The 18,122-nt window shown below is 38.9% G+C and overlaps 1 protein-coding gene across 3 annotated transcripts in view; it reads left to right on the top strand.

Annotated features, from left to right (window-relative positions):
- Positions 1 to 10,230: 10,230 nt before the first annotated feature.
- Positions 10,231 to 18,122, top strand: part of ppp1r12b (protein phosphatase 1, regulatory subunit 12B) — a 28,183-nt gene continuing 20,291 nt past the window's right edge. For 2 of the 3 annotated variants that reach the window (XM_084097973.1, XM_084097974.1), the window contains exon 1: positions 10,274 to 10,935. In XM_084097973.1, coding sequence (XP_083954099.1) covers positions 10,831 to 10,935 — 105 coding nt within the window. In that variant the 5' untranslated portion in view covers positions 10,274 to 10,830. Of the gene's footprint in view, positions 10,936 to 18,122 lie in introns of all 3 variants that reach the window. The other variant, XM_084097975.1, reaches the window with a different exon arrangement.

Raw genomic sequence — 18,122 nt, 5'->3', positions numbered from 1 at the left:
GATTGATTGATTGATTGATTGATTGTTTCTCCAAGCAAGGAAACTGGAAAAGAAGACCAGGAACCAAACCTGAAAGGTCTTCCTTTTGCGTCTCATCAGTTAATGGAGCGTGTGCTTTCACTCCCAGTCTGAAGAATCACAGCACCTCGATAGGTACTATTACACCTTATCTGGGAAAATGTGTTATACTTAATAGGCATCATCATCAACATCATTCTAATATATGGTGTTTTCTCTGAGTGTAGAGTCTGAATGGACAGATGAAAATGACAACATTCTTCATGGTTCCTATGATGCATCTCTAACACAGCAGCTGACTGAAGACTGTGATATCAGTGCTGACCTGATCGGCCTACTCACTGAGGTACCATTATCATATCTGTGTCTTTCAAACATGTATTTATATATTTTTATATATTTATACACTGCTCATGTGAGAAGCACAAGGTTGTTGATATCAAAGATTCAATTACTTATTTGTCATTTACTGCTACAATTTTAAGTTTACAGTTTTAATTCAAAGTAAATTTTCACCAATAATCATGATTCAAACAAAGATGCTACACACATGTAACATGAGCAGTTGTTTCTGATTTAAATTAGACTGTATAATTTCAAGATTTAAAGCAACAGAATGGCCTGACTTTAGAGTTGTGAAATTATGCTATATTAAACATACCTGCACAGAACAAACAGCAGACAGACTAAATGAAAATGCAAATTCACTCTCTGAGCGATTCCTTGGTTCCGCCGAACACAAAGCAGCACGGCGCTTATAAACATGACTTAAATAGGCATTTATACGGAGGTAAGGGAAAAGAAAATGCCATCGAAACTTTTCTGGAGACAGTCAGTTCCCTTCCGAGACACATTCATATAAAACCCCACCCCCAATTCAATATTTATATTTTTCATCCAGTATTTCAAGCATCGCGAACAGTGAGCTTGCTGTGCCTGATACAGTAGGTCATTTTCTGTGCTCTCCTCTCCTCTTTGCGTTTGTCTTCAGCGTGTCTCGTCCCTGGCCTGTGTTAACGTTCTGTTTACACACTTAGTAATATTTCCACACAAATGAAATTTTGGGAAATGATTGCAGAAATCGGAACAGAGATCGGCCAAAATAAAATGTCCGGATGTCGATCGTGTGTTTGGAGCAACAAAAAAACAAACAAAAAAAAACGGTTGACCGGTCCATCTCTACATTTTTCTCTTTTTTTACTAATTTTACAGAGCTTGCAAGCCCACACATTTTATGTAAAACATTTTTGGACACTATAGGTCATTTGTCCTTGTGAAGAGATGTCTCATCAATCACCACAACAGTCTCTGATCTGAAGCAACAGGATTTATTTACAGACCTTGCTGAAGATAGATGAACTTGACTTGAATGTGAACAACACAGTCAACACGGACTTCAAGTATAAACTAGTTAGTGTATTAACTATTACATGGTTATAATGCTTTCGCACCACAAGATGGTGCTGCTGCATAGGTCCATGTAGTCTAAATAGTATGAAATCTTTGGCCTTGTAGAAAAGTCCTGTTATGAAGTAATCCATTATCCTTAAATTTGCACAATATTCCCCTTTACATATTTTTTAGGAGGATTATTTTTTTCCTGTCACTTCTGTTCACGTACAGATGGTAAAGATCTATCAGGCAGAGCTGAGTTTGAAGAAGTGATCTTGCTGTCCGCCCTTAATGTACCCGTGAAGAGTGTGTGAGGTATCCTGACATTCCATACCATGTAGGGCAAAACTACCCGTCTCCAGCCTCGGTTCCCACTCTTTTCCTACTTCTCTAAGCCTTCAGGACTATAAGCTTAATACCTCACATCAAATGAAGGACAATAATGAAAACAATACAATAAGAAAGAGACGTACAAGGCAGTAAAATAGGTGGAGTAGAGAGAGACCAAGGACCAAACCTATATGTGGCAGTGAATTTATCCCTTGGAAAGGTACAGTGAATCCCTCTCTCATTCCGTCAGCTGCCTCTCCTCTGAAATCGAAGCGTTGAATCACTCTGGGGAAGCCGCTGTGTAATAGGAGAACGCTTCTGTGCAGCTGCGGCCTATATATGTACGCTGATAATTAACACCGATACCCATCAGATTGGAGCTGCAGTGCCTGCTTCAGCATGCCACATCAATGTAGTCAGTGTAGTGGTGGTCATAATACTGTTGACAGTTAAGGGATGGTTACCCTTGACCTGGTGTGTAAATGTATGTGTGTATGTTTAGTGCATCTATTTATATGTGCTTTATAGGCGACAGTGCTCATCGACAGCTTGATGGAACATGTTTCAATGTGACGCTATCAAAGTGTGCGCCAATGTCAAGCTATTTTAATTAGCTTTAGTTATTCCAATTTTAGACATGCCTTCAGCAAACCACATTATTATGTTAGCCTATATTTTATTATATTATATTATAATTAATGTACCTATGTGTGTCTATGTGTGCCAGTATCAATTTTAGTTATTTAAATCTTAAAACATGCATTCAACTTACCAAATTAGGGCTGCAACAACTAATTGTTAAAATCGATTATTATCGGTAATGAAAATAATCGACAACGAATTTGATTATTGATTAGTCGTGTCTGTGAGCTGTGCTCGAAAACCACCAGCCAGTCACGTCGCTTTACAGTAGTGAAAAACCCATTTCTATGGACAGAAACACATTTGGAAAATAGCTGAGGACGCAGAGTGAGCTGCTGCTGGAATGGGACATGATCCAAGTTGTCCGAAACACGAGAATGCTTTATAAGCGCTTCAAACAAAAGCATAAGCGTTACTGCATCTTGCACTGTGGTGCCTTGACGCGTGTGCTAGTTTAAGGCCTCTGACTCATGTTTTCCTCAGCGCATAACTTACATTTTATAGTTATATCCTTATCTGTAAATGTTAGAAAGTCCCGTGAGTATTTCACTTAGCATATTCTGACAACAAGCGAGTCTTGTTAAACTTCAATGAACGAGCGTCTGTGAGCGCATCAAACAGATGGAGTGCAGTAATTCTGACTAAAATACACATTATGATAAAAATGTTTTGTTAGAAATTAAGTGTAGTTTTAAAATCCTACATTTAACACAAGTAATCATATTTATGAGAACAGTAACAGTAAAGGACTACACTATGGAGGTCAATGGGGTCCATCAATTGTTTGGTTACCGACGTTCTTCAAAATATCTTCTTTTGTGTTCTGTAGAAGAAAAAAAATTATACAGGTTTGGAAACACTTTAGGGTCAGTAAGTGATGACAGAGTTTACATTTTTGGGTGAACTATCTCTTTAATTGTCCATGTACTATGTAAAATAAATTAGGTCTTGTGTAGTCTGAAAGAAAATACAAAAAGTCAAAGATTAGCTTAAATTTTAAATGTCACACAAAGTCATAATATGACTGAAAAAAAAAAGATTTATGCCAGTTCAACTTTTTCTCAGTGTAGTATACATAATACAATTTCTTCTCCATAATAAGACATGGACACTTTTATGATTATGTTATCTACTGTAATAAAAAAGCACAAGCTGAAAGGGAAGGCTAGACTAAGATTTGTGATGGAATGTAATGAATATATGCTGAGATCTTGGCAATGACCCAGAAAGATGCTGTGCTTATAGCCAAAACTCTGCCTCTTCTCATAAAAGAGCTAAATTATCTGACCAGACCAGCTAAAGTGTGAACAGTGTGTGTGTGGACATCAGTATCTGAGTGTATACTGTATGTGAGTGTGTGTTTTATGTATGTATGTATGTATGTATGTATGTATGTATGTATGTATGTATGTACAAGCAGCCGAGTTTGTTTGGATTCATAATATTTGGTTGTGATTGTGTCTATATTTGGTTAGTGTGAGTCTGTTGTGTTATAATGGATCTGTCTCTGTATGATTCTAGGAATATATGGCACAAAGTGTGTGTGAGTGCTGCTGTGTGTGTGTGTTTATGGTGTAATGGCCTCTTTGTGACCCCAGCAGAGAGCAATGGAAGTTTACTTTCTGCTAGAAACATTTCCATACTTGCATGTCTCCTTTCATATTTTCCACACAGCCCTGATGTTTCCTGCTGTGCTTACACTTCTCCTCAATCTTACATTGGAAGTGCTGTGTTTCTTTTTTGAACCTCCAGGTGTGACATTGTTTTAGCTAGCAATAACACGCTACACCACCATTTCTACTTGGTGCTGAAATACTGAACAAATCAGCTTTCCTAAAACCATGTGTTTTTACAGTTTTCTTATTGTGAGAATGTGAGGGCTATAACTATGGCTGATGTAGCTATACACATTATATCTTAATGTTTTTAACCTGTTGCTTTGAAATATTGATTCATTTAGTTTATAAATACTCATATTCATTTTATCATAACCAATAAATACACATAAATAATTTTGAATAATAAATTAAACAATAATAATTTGAGTTAATTCCTAATTTACAAAATAAAAAATAAAATAAGAAAAGGCAGAACATGTGCACAGCTAAATGGAAAAGACTGGTTTACATGGACCGATTCTAAAGTTATAAAGCATTGCTTTTTACGGCATTCATTATTAAGAAATATTTAAATGCATTAAGCCAAAATATTTGAATATCAGAAATGTCACATGCAAATGAATAAGACTTGGAATTAAGACTAAGAAATTGATTTCTTTAGATGGACAGTTGAACTGATTCACAGAAACTAATCAAACATGCTCTACACTACAGTTTGGGGTCAGTAAGATTTTCAGGTGTTTTTGAAAGAAGTCTCTAAGCTCACCACGGCTGATCAAAATACAGTGAAAATAGAAATATTGTGAAATATTTTGACAATTTAAAATAGTCATGAGGATGAGGATCAGGCAAGACGAAGTGGATCTAAAATGCAGCGTAGTCTTTAACAAAACAAAAGTGTAAAATCCAGAAAATAGAACCTCAGAACTAAGGGGCTTGTTCACACGACACTGTTTTCAACTAAAAACGTCAAACTTTTTAACAGCAGCGTTTTGGGAGCCTGAAAATGCAAACTTTTGAAAGCAGGTTTCAAAGTGCACGTTTTTGAAAATGGTCTCCGTGTAAACAACAAAAATACGAATCTCTGAAGACGATGACGTCATGCACATGCGTATTACGTGTTCAGCCTCTAGTGTTTCATCGCCATCTAATGGCCTGGCATAAATGTCTTTATTGTCACTTTTGATCAATTTAAAGCATCCTTGCTGAATAAAATTAATACACATACCCCCCCCAACAAAACTTTTTTGGTAGTGTATTCTCAAATGCCATTTTTAAGTCAAGTTTCAAGTTCAAGTTCAAGTTCAAGTTACTTTATTTGTAGTTAATTAAGTTTCAATCAGAGATCATATATAAAAAAAAAAAAACACAACTCATTCAAATGAAAGCTGTGAGACAAGAAATGATTGCAATATTCAGCCATATTAAATATGACTGATCTTTGATCAGAGTTCAACCTGAAAAAAGCCAATCCATTAATTTCAGCAGCTTTTTTGTTTTCATCTCATTGATCTCACTGTTGGGATGCGGATCTAAAAGATTAGTTTGTCCTGATTCAAGAGGACAAGTAGAGGACAAGCACTGAACCTAAGTGCTCGCGGATATGAATGTTCCATTTGGAAAGTCATAAAAAGAAGAATAGGTCAAGTCTGTTTAACCCGAAACGCAGATGCAGCTATTGAAACTTTGGCTTCCATACTGAAATCCACTCTCTTAAACAAGTCTCCCAAGGCCCGTTTCCACCGACTTACTCTATCCAGGCTAATGGAAAAGCACAGCCATTGTGGCCGATGTGATGAGGTGCACTGTATGGCTAAGGTTCATCTCTGCAGATGGCTTTGAGTTCTCTTGCATTATTAGTCAGAGACAGACAGGAAGAAAGCATGGGAACTGCTTTTAGAGTGTGGACCAGGTCCAAAACGTATGTGATGAGAAGGATTTGAAGAAACTCTTAACCTTAATATTAAACTTCAGCACATAATTCATCCTGCATCGTTTGTGCTAGAGACATTAATGAAAGCGAATGCCACACATTCTGTGTCTTCAAGGATTGTATAACCATAGGTTTGATTGTGTAACCATTGTATAATACAATCAAGGATTGTATAACCACAAAGCAAAAAAAAAAAAATTCCAAAAAGAAGTTATAATGATAAAACTATAGATATACTCTACAAAGTTGCCCAAATGTATATATTTTTTTTTTTTTTTTTTTTTTAAATATATATTAGCATCAGTGTCAATAATCTGTCATATTTAATTCGGCACAATGTGAGTGCAGGGCAAGAGATTTGAACTTTGCTTCACTGTGACAGAGCGTTAACTTAAAGGGCCTCTGACATTAAGCTTCCTCATTCAAATGTCATTTCAAACCAATTCCATGACACATATGGCACGGAAAATGTTAGTGGGCAGTTGGGGCAGGGCCACTGTAAACAATTTTTGGACCTTTTACAAAATCTTGAATTCATCATTGTTCATGGGTGTGTTTCTTAATATGTGTCTGTTCACTTTAAAGTATGCATTTACAGATTGCACACTATAACACTGTCAAAAATGGTATCTGTGGTTGTCAAAAATTCACTGTAAAGAATACAGTCACAATGATTTAGATGTTGTATTTCTTACTTCAAAACCGCAACCACTTTGGCAAGTTACTTTGAGTTTATTAAATACAATTTATATTTTAATCTTTGGCGGTATGGTTTCTTATGGAGGTTCTTGCTCCATAATTAATGGAATACAGAGCTTAAGCATTAACCCCCCATAGAACCATCAGCTTGAGTGATATACAGATGATTAAGACACTTTAGTAATGTCTTTAAACAAAACAGTGTTAACTGTTAAGAGGAGTACTGCAGTTTCCATTGCCTTGGGTAAGCGTTTGAGAGGAATCAGAGAGAATTCTCTTTGGAGAAATGAGCTACAGAGACGAGCACTCAGGTACACCCACCAGAAAGAGGGAGACCTGTTATAAAATCCTCTCCCAGGTGTGACAATGGACCATGGGGAGCAGTAACAGTTTCCTAGGTGGTACGTGTTGGGGGATCTTAGCCATGGCACATTCCTGACATCCCTAGACATACCTCCATACATGGCCACCAGAACCAGTCCTGGATAAGCGAGAGGGTCCTGTTGGTCCCTGGGTGGCCAGTGCCCACTGATGACTGATCTCATGAGTGGAAGACATTGAGAGGTGGGAACAAATGTCTTAGTCACAGGGCAACCCAACGGAGCAGGCTCGGTGGTGGCAGCCTCTGCGATGCAATTGTCTAGGGACCACTGAATAGGACTGAGGATGATTTCATGAGGTAAGATGGTTTTAGGTTCCTCTGAGGGCTCGCCAGAGGCAAAACAAAGCATCAGCCTTGACGTTTTTGGCCCCTGGATGAAACGAGATGAGTAATTAAAGTGGGTGAAGAAGAGGGCACAATGTTCTTGACAGGGATTTAAGCGGCAAGCTTTTCGAAGGTACTGTAGGTTACGGTGATCCATTAACACCTGGAAAGGATGATGGGCCCCCTCCAACCTATGCCACCACTCCTCCAACTTCTTGATGGCAAGAAGTTCTCGGTTGCCGATGTCGTAATTCTGCTCCACCGGGGAAAGCTTATGGGACATGGCACATGGATGGGAGGCTTTCCCTGCTGATGAGGCAAAACGGCTCCCATGCCAGAGGTAGAGGCATTAACCTTGTTTGGGTTTGTTTGGAACTGAATGGATTAGTAGATGAGCCGACTTGAACACTTGTATGAGTTGTTGGAAGGCGTGGGTGGCTTCTGGGGTCCAGGACAGAGACTTGGGATTAGATTTGAGCAGGGATGTTTCAGAGCAGGGATGGAACTATAGTTCTGGATGAATTGGTGATAGAAGTTGGCATAGTCTAGGAAGCATTGAAGTCCTTCAGGGCTGGTGTTGTATCCCAGGAACTGGATGGCCATCTGATGGAACTCACACTTTTCTGCTTTGAGGAATAGATGGAACTTCCAGAGCCTTTCCAACACAAGCGCAACATGGTGATGATGTTCGGTCTCATTCTGGGAGTACACAAGGATAACATGGATGTAGATGATGACAAAGTGGTTGAGGTACTCCCAGAATACCTCATTCATAAAGCCTTAGAATACAAATGGGGCGTCAACCAGACCATACGACATAACCTGATATTCATAATTGCATTGTGGGTGTCACAGAGGCGGTCTTCCATTAACCCACCCTGCCGTATTCAAATGAGGTTGTACACATTGCAAAAGTTCAGCTTGAAGACTTTGGCTTCTCTCAACAGTTCCAGGGCAGCAGGGACGAGGGGAAGAGGAAACCGTGATTTTGTTAAAGGGGGCGATAGGTGATGCAGGGCCTCAAGCCTCTGTCCTTCTTAGCCCCAAAGAAGATTCTTGAATTAGCAGAGGAGGTGGATGATCTGATGTTACCATGTTGAAGTGCCTCTGTAATGTACTCCTCCATGGCCTTCTGTTCTGGGATGGAAAGTGGGTACACTGTAAGTAGTCAGAAAACTAGTGTTGGTGATATATATTGTAGCACAGGTGAGAAAAATATCATTGGCCTTGAGATGTAATACGCATGTGCATGACGTCATCGTTTTCACAGATTCATGTTTTTGTTGTTTACATTGAGACAGTTTTCAAAAACTTGCACTTTGAAACCCGTTTTCAAAAGTTTACATTTTCAGGCAAATGAACGGCCAAGACGCATACAAAGTTTTACGTTTTTAGTTGGAAACGGTGTCGTGTAAACAGCCCCTGAGTATCCATTTGGGTGATCAGACAATGGCTATGTTTACCTGCACAACTTTTGTTTCAATCGGACTGAATTCATTCCGATTGATGAATCTGAATGTAGTGTTTACATTAACGCTAAACATGTGATCGGGTTGACGTGTGCTTTTATGTCACAAGCTTCAAATCGGAATAGATTTTTTGACATGCGCACATTGCACAAACAGTTTCCCGCTGTTTGCACATACTAACTATTCTCTTACATTGGTTCTTTATTTGTTTTAAACAGCAGACTTATTATTTATCCATTTCTGGGCATCATTTAGAAACAATGAGCATATGAACCGTTGTGCTGTGCTGCTTATATTTATCACACAGTAAAAATGCCCCTCCCCTCCCCGCACCCAAAACCAGTCGTCTGTGGGTGAGAATCCGAAACAAGGACTGGTGGGACGTTGTCCTGCTCCACTTCACAGACTCTGAGTGAAAGGAGAATTTTAGGATGACGGGACACTTTATATGACACTTTATTAAACAGGAACGCTATTTCTTCGTCATTGCACATGCACAGTCCTTTCAGTTTCGGTTTTCAATCCGATCACATGTTTACATGTTCTCTTGATCTGATTAGAAAAGGAATAAACCACCCCTTTCAATTTGATCGAAATTTAATTCATGTTCACATGAAGGCTTTTCAGTCCAATTCAGCCGTCAATCCGATTACTAACGGATTATTTGGTTGCATGTAAACGTAGTTAATGAGTGAACTGAGTCCTTATGTAACAGAGGTGCTGGGTGAGACAATGAGCTGCAGGTGTGTGTACTTTTCCTCATATTGTTCTAAACCTATATTTCTTTATTTTTAATATTTCCTTATAACTATTTCTTCTGTGGCAAATAATTTGGTCCAACTTTATATTAGGTGCTTTTAACTTCTATGTACTTACATAAAAAAATGGTTAGGTACAATGTAATTAGTAATTATTGTGTTCATGTTTGCAAAACACTTTGCTATTGCTGCTATTGAGATGGGATACGTGTAGGTTAGAGACAGGTTTAGTGGTATGAGTTGGTGTAAGGTTTGGTTAAGGGGGAAGTGAAGGTCAACAGTGTAATTACAGAAACTTTTAAACATTAAATGCAGGTATTTTAAAAATATAGGCCTAACTGTTAAAACATATATGTACACAATACGTCCACTGTATCAAGTGATCAATTGAAATGTTAGTACATAGTAGTTAAAGACACTTAATATAAAGTGCATGGGTCTAATAATTTTTAATGTACTGTTCGCTGCTTTCCATAATTACAATCAGTAGGGACTGAGACTTTTAAAATCTAAAATAATCCCCATAAATGTGCTTAATCTGCCACATGCACAGTATTTTAAATCTTCTGAAGTTTGTTTCAGCAGGTTTTTACAGTAACATTTTTACAATCTTTTTATTTAGTCAAGTATAATAGATATAAACTAAAGCACCTCGTACTGAGCCAGAGTAAGAGGGGAAGGAAAATGAGAAAACAACTAAGTGAAAAGACTGTGAGAGAGAGAGAGAGAGAGAGAGAGAGATTGTGAAAGAGCGACGGAGCTGAGTGGGACCGAGTGAGAGCAGTTTTGTTCTTTTAGAGTTTGTGTGGAGTAATTGTATGTGCAGAACAGAGAGGGAGGGCTTTCAGCCGTCTGTAAAGTTAACAAAGAAAAGTCCTCTCCTTATTTAGCTCTCATTGTGTGTCTGTATGAATGAGCGAGTTGTCAGAGAGAGAACATCAGCCGGAGGAGACCACAACTGTTTTTATGCGTTTGTGAGAGAGGGAGTGGGACGGAAATAGAGAAAGAGGGAGTGGAGATAGCGAAGTGTAGAGGTGCTTCTAATTGTTTTCATTTTTCTCTAATGACCACCGTGCCGTGCGGAGGAACAGAAACACAGATCGCCTGTCAATCTCGGGAAACACACTCCGCGTGATCCTCTGGACGCACAAGTTTGCACCTGTTGAGCGTATCTACTTCACGTCCAGCAGTCATGGCCGTCTCCACAGCTGTGTGAAACTTTGCCTGCGTTTGTCAGGGATCTTCCGTTTTATCCAGGAGAGAGATGTCATCGCTCTATTCGCGCAGCAAGGACCTTTCCTCTCGCTCCAGAAAGTCCCTGTCGGACTCACCACCCTCCTCTCCGTCCCCCAGCACCAAAACCTTCAGAGTAAGAGCCAGCTGTGTTTGCTTAGCGTTTGTCACATTATAACACAGACATTTCAATAGGCAGTATTGTGTTTAAAAAATGTACTGTCATTTTTCACTGGAGGATGTCAAATGTTCATGTTTATTTTAGGCTAGATTTTAGTTTTTTTATTTGTCTTCAGCAGTCAAAGCAGGTTTTACGGGTTAAAACATTAAAGCTAGTTTTAAAGAGCTTACTTGATTATTTTGGTGCTTAAAGTGGAGTCCAAAAGTCCACATTGGAAATCTGGGATTTTGTTTTTCATTTGAACCTGGAAATAGAAAAAAAAGTCTGTGTATGTGTTTTGTTTTGTATCGTATTTGATATATTAGGCTTTTATGATTCATATAATATGAAATAGTGAAAATATGGAGCTCATACTCGAGGACAAATAAAACACCTCTGACTGAGCAAAAATATCAAATTTGGTGCAGTTTATTTACAGTGTATTGCCAAAATGATAGTTTGTGATGTACATCAGTGAGATCTTTATAGCAGTATAACAGAATTTTTGCATTTATATGCAAAATGCATATAACTATCAGTTGTCACACTATATCTACCAATAATATGTCTTAGTAAGGTGATATTTAAATGCTTAGTTTTATGATCAAAGCTCTGTAGTTTTTATTGTGGAAGGCAAAATACATAAAATGCAATGCAATATGATGATTGAGAGAATAAACATTCCTCAAAAATCTGATAAATCATATTTAATATAAAACTGGATAATCAAGTAAACCTAAGCTGTTTCAGTCTAGGAAATGTTCATCTTGAAATATTAATAACAATATGAAATTCATTTTTACGTTCACTTTATAAAAAAAGACATATGCACCATGATCTGAAGGTGGACATTTTTACAATTATACTAAAAGGCCTTTGACTTGCTAAAAAAGTGTGACTCAATCAGGCGACAGAAGGCATATAGATTGTGTACAGCAGGTTTTTCAACAAAGTTTTGATCATGTTGATCATTTAGAGGCCTTAGAAATTCATGTATCAAATATTATACAGTAGGCTTTATAGGGTCAAAACAAATAAAAGACAATTTTATTGGGAAATCAGTATACAGTATGAACAAAGTTGCATGAAATAGTCCTGTGAGCAAGCAAATCTAAAATCATGTTGTAAATTCAGCTCCTCTTTTGGTGCTCGTATCACAACAGAGCATGTTTGTGAGCTCATAAGATGGTGTTGTTGTGCTGTGATTGAGGGCAGACATCGGTGAATGAGCAGAGCTGCAGTGTCTGTGATGTAACACTGATTCAGGATGTAGTGGGAGTAATTCCCAGCGGTCACGGTTCACTCAGTTTTTAAATTACTGGCCATGTCCCACAGTAGTTAACTAATAATTATTGCAGAGCGATTGCAGTGTTGTCAGGAAAGACAAAAGTTTTTTGTTTTTTTTGATGGTATATAGTTGATAAATATCAGGGTTATTATAGTTAAGTAAAAGCAGAAAATAAACTATTTTGTTGCTTGAACAACTAAAATATATATTTTTTTTAGCTACTGTAGTTGCCAAGGAAACTTTTCTAATGTATTATTTATTCACATTTAACTTGATGTACTAAAATACTAAAAATAAAACTGAAATAAAAAACTATATAGGCATAAAAAAACAAACATAATAATGACAATTAAAAATACAACAAAAAGACTAAAATGACAACTGAAAATGAAAAAACTAATTTAAACTATTTAAAAACTATAGTATGTCAGAGATACTTGTCAGGTTTATGTTCTACTCTATGGACTCTTATGCTGATATTCTGTTTTGTTTCCTTTAGTTCCTGTTTCCCTGCTCAGTTTAGTTTCGGTTTTCATGTGTATATATACCCGTTTCCGTTCAGTTCTTTTTCGGTTCTCGTTTGTGTATTTTGCTGGTTTGTGATTCTCCTATGTTTCCATATGATCTCCTGTGAGTTACAGATTTATTATAAAGACTGTTTTTGTTGTATACTCCTGCATCCAGTTCATTTGTGCTGCAAGCCAACCGTGATAAGAACCGACTAAAACGTGGAAAGAAACTTTTAAAGACGGATGTAGCGGCCGTTCACCTCCGACTCGTCAATGAAGAGGACCATACGAGGGATTTTTTAGACCTGCTGTGCCAAACACACTACCCGCACCGCTCCCTCTGTTTTTTTTTTTTAATACCAGCCTCAATGAGCGGTCCAAGGCACACCTGCCCAGAGAAGGTCCTCGAGGGACGTTTGCTGGCTATGTGGAGTGGGTGCTCCTGCATGGTTTTCCCCTCAGCATCTGCGACCTTATCAATCCCCTCACCCACCAAGGATCCAGCGATGAAGCCCGCACCCACCATGGAACAAGAGCCCGAGCCCGTACCTACCACGGACCCTGAGCTAGAGCCCACTCCCGCTACAGAGCCAGCCACCCGCTACAGAGCCAGCCACCATTTCCGTCCCAGAGCCAGAGACGTCATGATTCCGAAGCCTATCGCCAGATCCATCCAGGAGTCAGCGATTGTGAGAAACAGAGCTCTGGCTCATTGATATGTGAAATAAGTGGCCAGTTCCCACCAAAGTCCCCACTCCCAAACTCTCTTCTCTTCAACCAGACCTATGGAATTACATTGATGACCTGATCCCGCTCTATGTCATTTGTATCCCGTTATTTACGTCCTCCTCAGTTCACTCCCCTGGATCTGCTTGCTCCGCTGGTGCCACTCAGCTCCTGGTAGCTCAGCTCTCTGGTAGCTCCGTACAGCTCTCTGGCTCCGCCTCGGGCTTCACGATCCCCAGCTCTGCATGGTGATGCGAATCCCCTAGCTTCGCCTCGGGCCTCCACCTCAGCCTGTTGGCTGCGCCCCGGCTCTGTGCTCTCTCGGCTCCACCGTGGTACGTCAGCCCCCGAGCTCCACCGAGTTCCCTCGTCACTCTGGCTCCGCCTTCATCAGTCATCTCTCTGTCTATGCCATGGACTTCTGGGCCTTCGTCTGCGCCTAGTCCCTCCACTCGCTACATCTGTCCTCACTCCCTCCTGCATCGCCCTGGTCTGCCGAGCCCTCCTCTCCACCTTGGTCCTGTAAGCCAACAGCTCCACCTAGAACTTCCAGGCCTGTGGTGTTGCCCTGGAATGTCTCCCTCTCGGCTCCACCCTGGCTCCTCCCTCCATCGGCTCCACCATGGGATCTTCCTCTGCCAGCTCCTCCAGGCTCTTGTTCATTGCCAGCTCTACTCCCACCTCCAGAGCCCCCACGGGCCTTCCGGGAGGGGGGTGTAATGTCAGGTTTATGTTCCTTTCAATGGACTCTTAAGTTGATATTCTGTTTCATTTCCTTTAGTTCCTGTTTCCGTGCTCTGTTTAGTTTTGGTTACCTTGGTTACAGATTATGTCTTTTGTTTCTATAGTTAAGTATGAGTATCACTTGTGTATCGTTATGTTTGCCATGTGTTTTATAAACCCGTTTCAGTTCAGTTCTTTGTCGGTTCTCGATTGTGGATTATGTTGGTTTGGATTCTCCTGTGTTTCCCCTACCGTCTCCTGTGAGTTACGGATTTATAAAGACTGTTTTTGTTGGATACTCCTGCATCCAGTTCTTGTGTGCTGCAAGTCAACCGTGACAATACAAAAATAACTGCTAATAATATGAAAATCTTTTAGAAGATTTTTGGTTAGGTTTAGTTAGAAAATATGAGTGGTGTTTGAGACGTGGGTCGTGGGTGGTGCCAATGTTTTGCTTTGCGGTTGCTAAGGTGTTCTGGGTGGTTAATAGGGTGTTTTGTTTTATCATCCCATAGACAAAATCATAAAACTGGTCGATTGAACAGTAAAACAGCACACCTCTCCTAAACAAGCCCCATAATTTGAGGAATCATTCAGCGCAGAATGAGCTACACGCTGAAGTGTAATATTTAGGGTTATGAGTCTGTTCAGATCCCCAGCAAATGTGCAGTAGTAATAGTGAGGCTTTTTTGGCACTACTAAATATAGAAAAGTGTATATGTTAGGTACTGCAACTGGTCACTATTGTTTTTATTTTCTTTCTTTTTCAGATTGTCATCATTTTTAATCACATTTTTTTCAGATTACTCAAATAATCATAAGAGAAATATATATTTTTAAAAGTACAAATATTCCATGTGGTCTGAAATCCCCCATGTGTAACGGTATCCTATAAAGGCAAAACACAGAAACGACACATTTTAGATGAAGTACATATAGTATGTCACACTAATGGATGTTGCTGTCACTGCTTGACATTTCATGTCAACATGCACTGACCATTTCTAAATGTCATTTATATGCATTAGGTTGTGGCAGTACTGAAATGTTTTGAGCCGGTTTGAGTCATTGTGTGTGTTTGTGTGTGTGTGTGTGTGTGTGTGTTTGTTTGCGAACAGGGTTTGTCTTGTATTATCAGGCGTTAATAGAATTTCCCCAATCCGTCCTGAGCTGATCTCACATATAAGCCAACGCAGCACCCAGATAATCAAATATTCCCCGTATTACATTTAAACACCTTGCCTGGAAAAAAAAGATTTTGGATTAAATCTCTTATCTGAATAAAATCTCTGTAATGAAATTTCAATTTTCCAGCAGGAAAAACCTGTTTATTTCACTCTGTTTTTAAATCTCACCAGATCAACCCAGAATGTACTCTTGCATAATAGATTGATCCTCAGACAGCATTTGTTGAAACACTTGCTGTTTCAGTTTTACTTTTGGCCGCTGTTTGCCACTTCAAAACCCCATAAACAAACTCAAAGTCTGTGAGCGAACAAGACCAATAAAGGCCATGTTGACGTGTGGAGACTGTGTTTACTTCAGCGAAAAGATGCCCATAAAATCAGCAGGTGCTGCAACTGTTCTGTCTTTAGGAAGGTAAAACATGTCTTTAGGAAGGTAAAACATGCACGGAATGAAGGGGAACCAGACTGCCATTTGTCCTTCAGTTGAGTGTGACAGTTCAGTTTTGACGTAACTGTACATGCTGCTTCATCACTGACCTCACATCTCTGTCTGCAACAGTGTTGTGGAAGAAACTATAGTTTGTCAAGTTAGAAGTTACCCGTAACTTAAAGTAGTTGGGGGCTGTTCACACTAAACATGTTTTGGCATAGCACTGAGGTGCTTTTCCATAGTTTTTTCTGTGTAAAACATATGCTAGATGGACGTCTTTGTCCATTTCGCTCACTTCTCGCCTCTTTTGCAGATCTTGCGAATCACAAGGCATTCTAAAACAGTGCTTTAAGTATATATTTTTCGCTGCGTTGCATTTTTTTCCCCCATTCCAATGACCTGCGTCTGAAAAATGCGGCCTTTGTGAACTATGTGAGCTACTCTTTTAAAAACAGTAGTTAGCTTCACTATACAAGCTACTATAACCACATTGAAGCTATTTAAAGGGCAAGTATCTTTTTGAATGTGCTATCCAATGATGTAATTTAGTTTAATTTAATTGGATAAATTTGCATTAGTGTAAATTTAAATGGATACATTTACATTAAATACAGCTAAACAGCAAATAAGCACAATAAGCCCTAATTCACAATATAGAGTATAACCAGCTAGATTTATCTAAATATTCACATATAAAAAGAACAAAATGCTTTGCTGGGGCTATAATTGGTGAATATGTGTTTTAATCAATTCATTTACATAAACTGAATCAAACAAACCGATTCACTAAAATGAACCCTGACTTTTTAGTTCAAAGCAGTTAACCAGAATGAATCGAAAGGGATGGGTATCAACGCCAGTATTATTGATACCAATATCAATACAATAAAAAATAAATAAAAAATAAAAGAATAAAAAAATGGTAAGATGGGTTATTATAGCCATTTAAGAAATATTTGAAAGCAATAGCTTGTAAAATTTTTACATACACAGAAAAAATGCTACAAAAGCTGTCACTGGCACTGGCCTTTAAAAAGGTTATACTATGTATCATTTAGGTACCAATGTGTACCACTGAGATACTAATGCACTCTTTAGGTACAAAGGTGGACCTTTTGAAATGGTACTGCCCCAGTGACGGCTTTTGTACCTTTTATTTCTGAGCGTCTGGCAAAGTGGATCATATACTTTGAGTTAGTTACTACTGGTCTGCACACTGTTACAGAGGTTGAATGTGGCTCGCCACATAATAATACAAGATTAGCTAAAGAAAATGGTCATGACGTTTTATGTTTCCTCTAATCATAACATATATTTTTTTTCCCATCAACAAAATTGCACATGTGGGCTTGAAGTTTCCATGACGAGGGGAGGCCTGTGCGCGTGAGGTCTCCTTGGGAGCGAAAGTTAAAGAGAGCAAAAGAATAAACACACATGTTTTGTTTTTAGTGGCCTTCTTATCCATGTTTATGAACGACTTTTTACCCCAAACAACAGAATACATAGTAATAAACAGACAAACATATCTGACTATGTGTGTGAGAACTGTTTTTAAAAGGACTGTTCACATTAAAAATATTATCATTACTCACCCTCATGTCTTCCAATCATGTATTTTTTCTTAAATGCATTTTTTTTTTTAAAGATTATCCTGGCCACCCTTTTAGTGTAATGGAAGTGAATGAGGACTGGCGCAGCTCCAAAAACTCCAATATGACCAAAAAACTAAACAAAACATAAAAGTAACATGGGCCCTGTTTACACCTGTTTTTAATATGCATTTTGGTCAATCGGATCACAAGTGGACGACACTAAATACAGGTATAAACAGGTCTTGAGCTTGTCTACTTTCGACCACAAAAGACCATCTTCTCTTCACCTACTGACCTAATGAGTGAACAATATAGGAAGAGCTCTAGCCAGACGGGATTTAAACTTTGTCAGCTGAAGACCCAAGTTTGGTTTGAAGATGAAAAACGTACCAAGCACAATGTTCTCTCACCATTCCTGATTTCTAACACACACACACACACACACACCGTTCGGCTGCTCTTGCGGCTAAGAGCAGAAACTAAAGCTGCTGCTCTCCGTATGTTTTTCTGTCGTCTCTCCGCACATTCATATGTAAATTGCGTGAGCTTATTTTGTCCATTTGATTTTGTCTTATTTGCCTTATTTGATTGAAAGATCTGAAGAAATCCCATACATTTCCCCACCCATAGACTATCCCCTCGAAGAAATCAGAACAGAAGTGGTTGAAAGTGGACAAAAGAGACGGATTAAAACACCAGGTGTAAACG

This window comes from Abramis brama (genome assembly GCF_963993115.1).
Source record: "Abramis brama genome assembly, chromosome: 22".
NCBI lineage: Eukaryota > Metazoa > Chordata > Actinopteri > Cypriniformes > Leuciscidae > Abramis > Abramis brama.
Note: the sequence above shows the minus strand (reverse complement) of the source record. Positions and strands in the feature narration are given on the sequence as shown.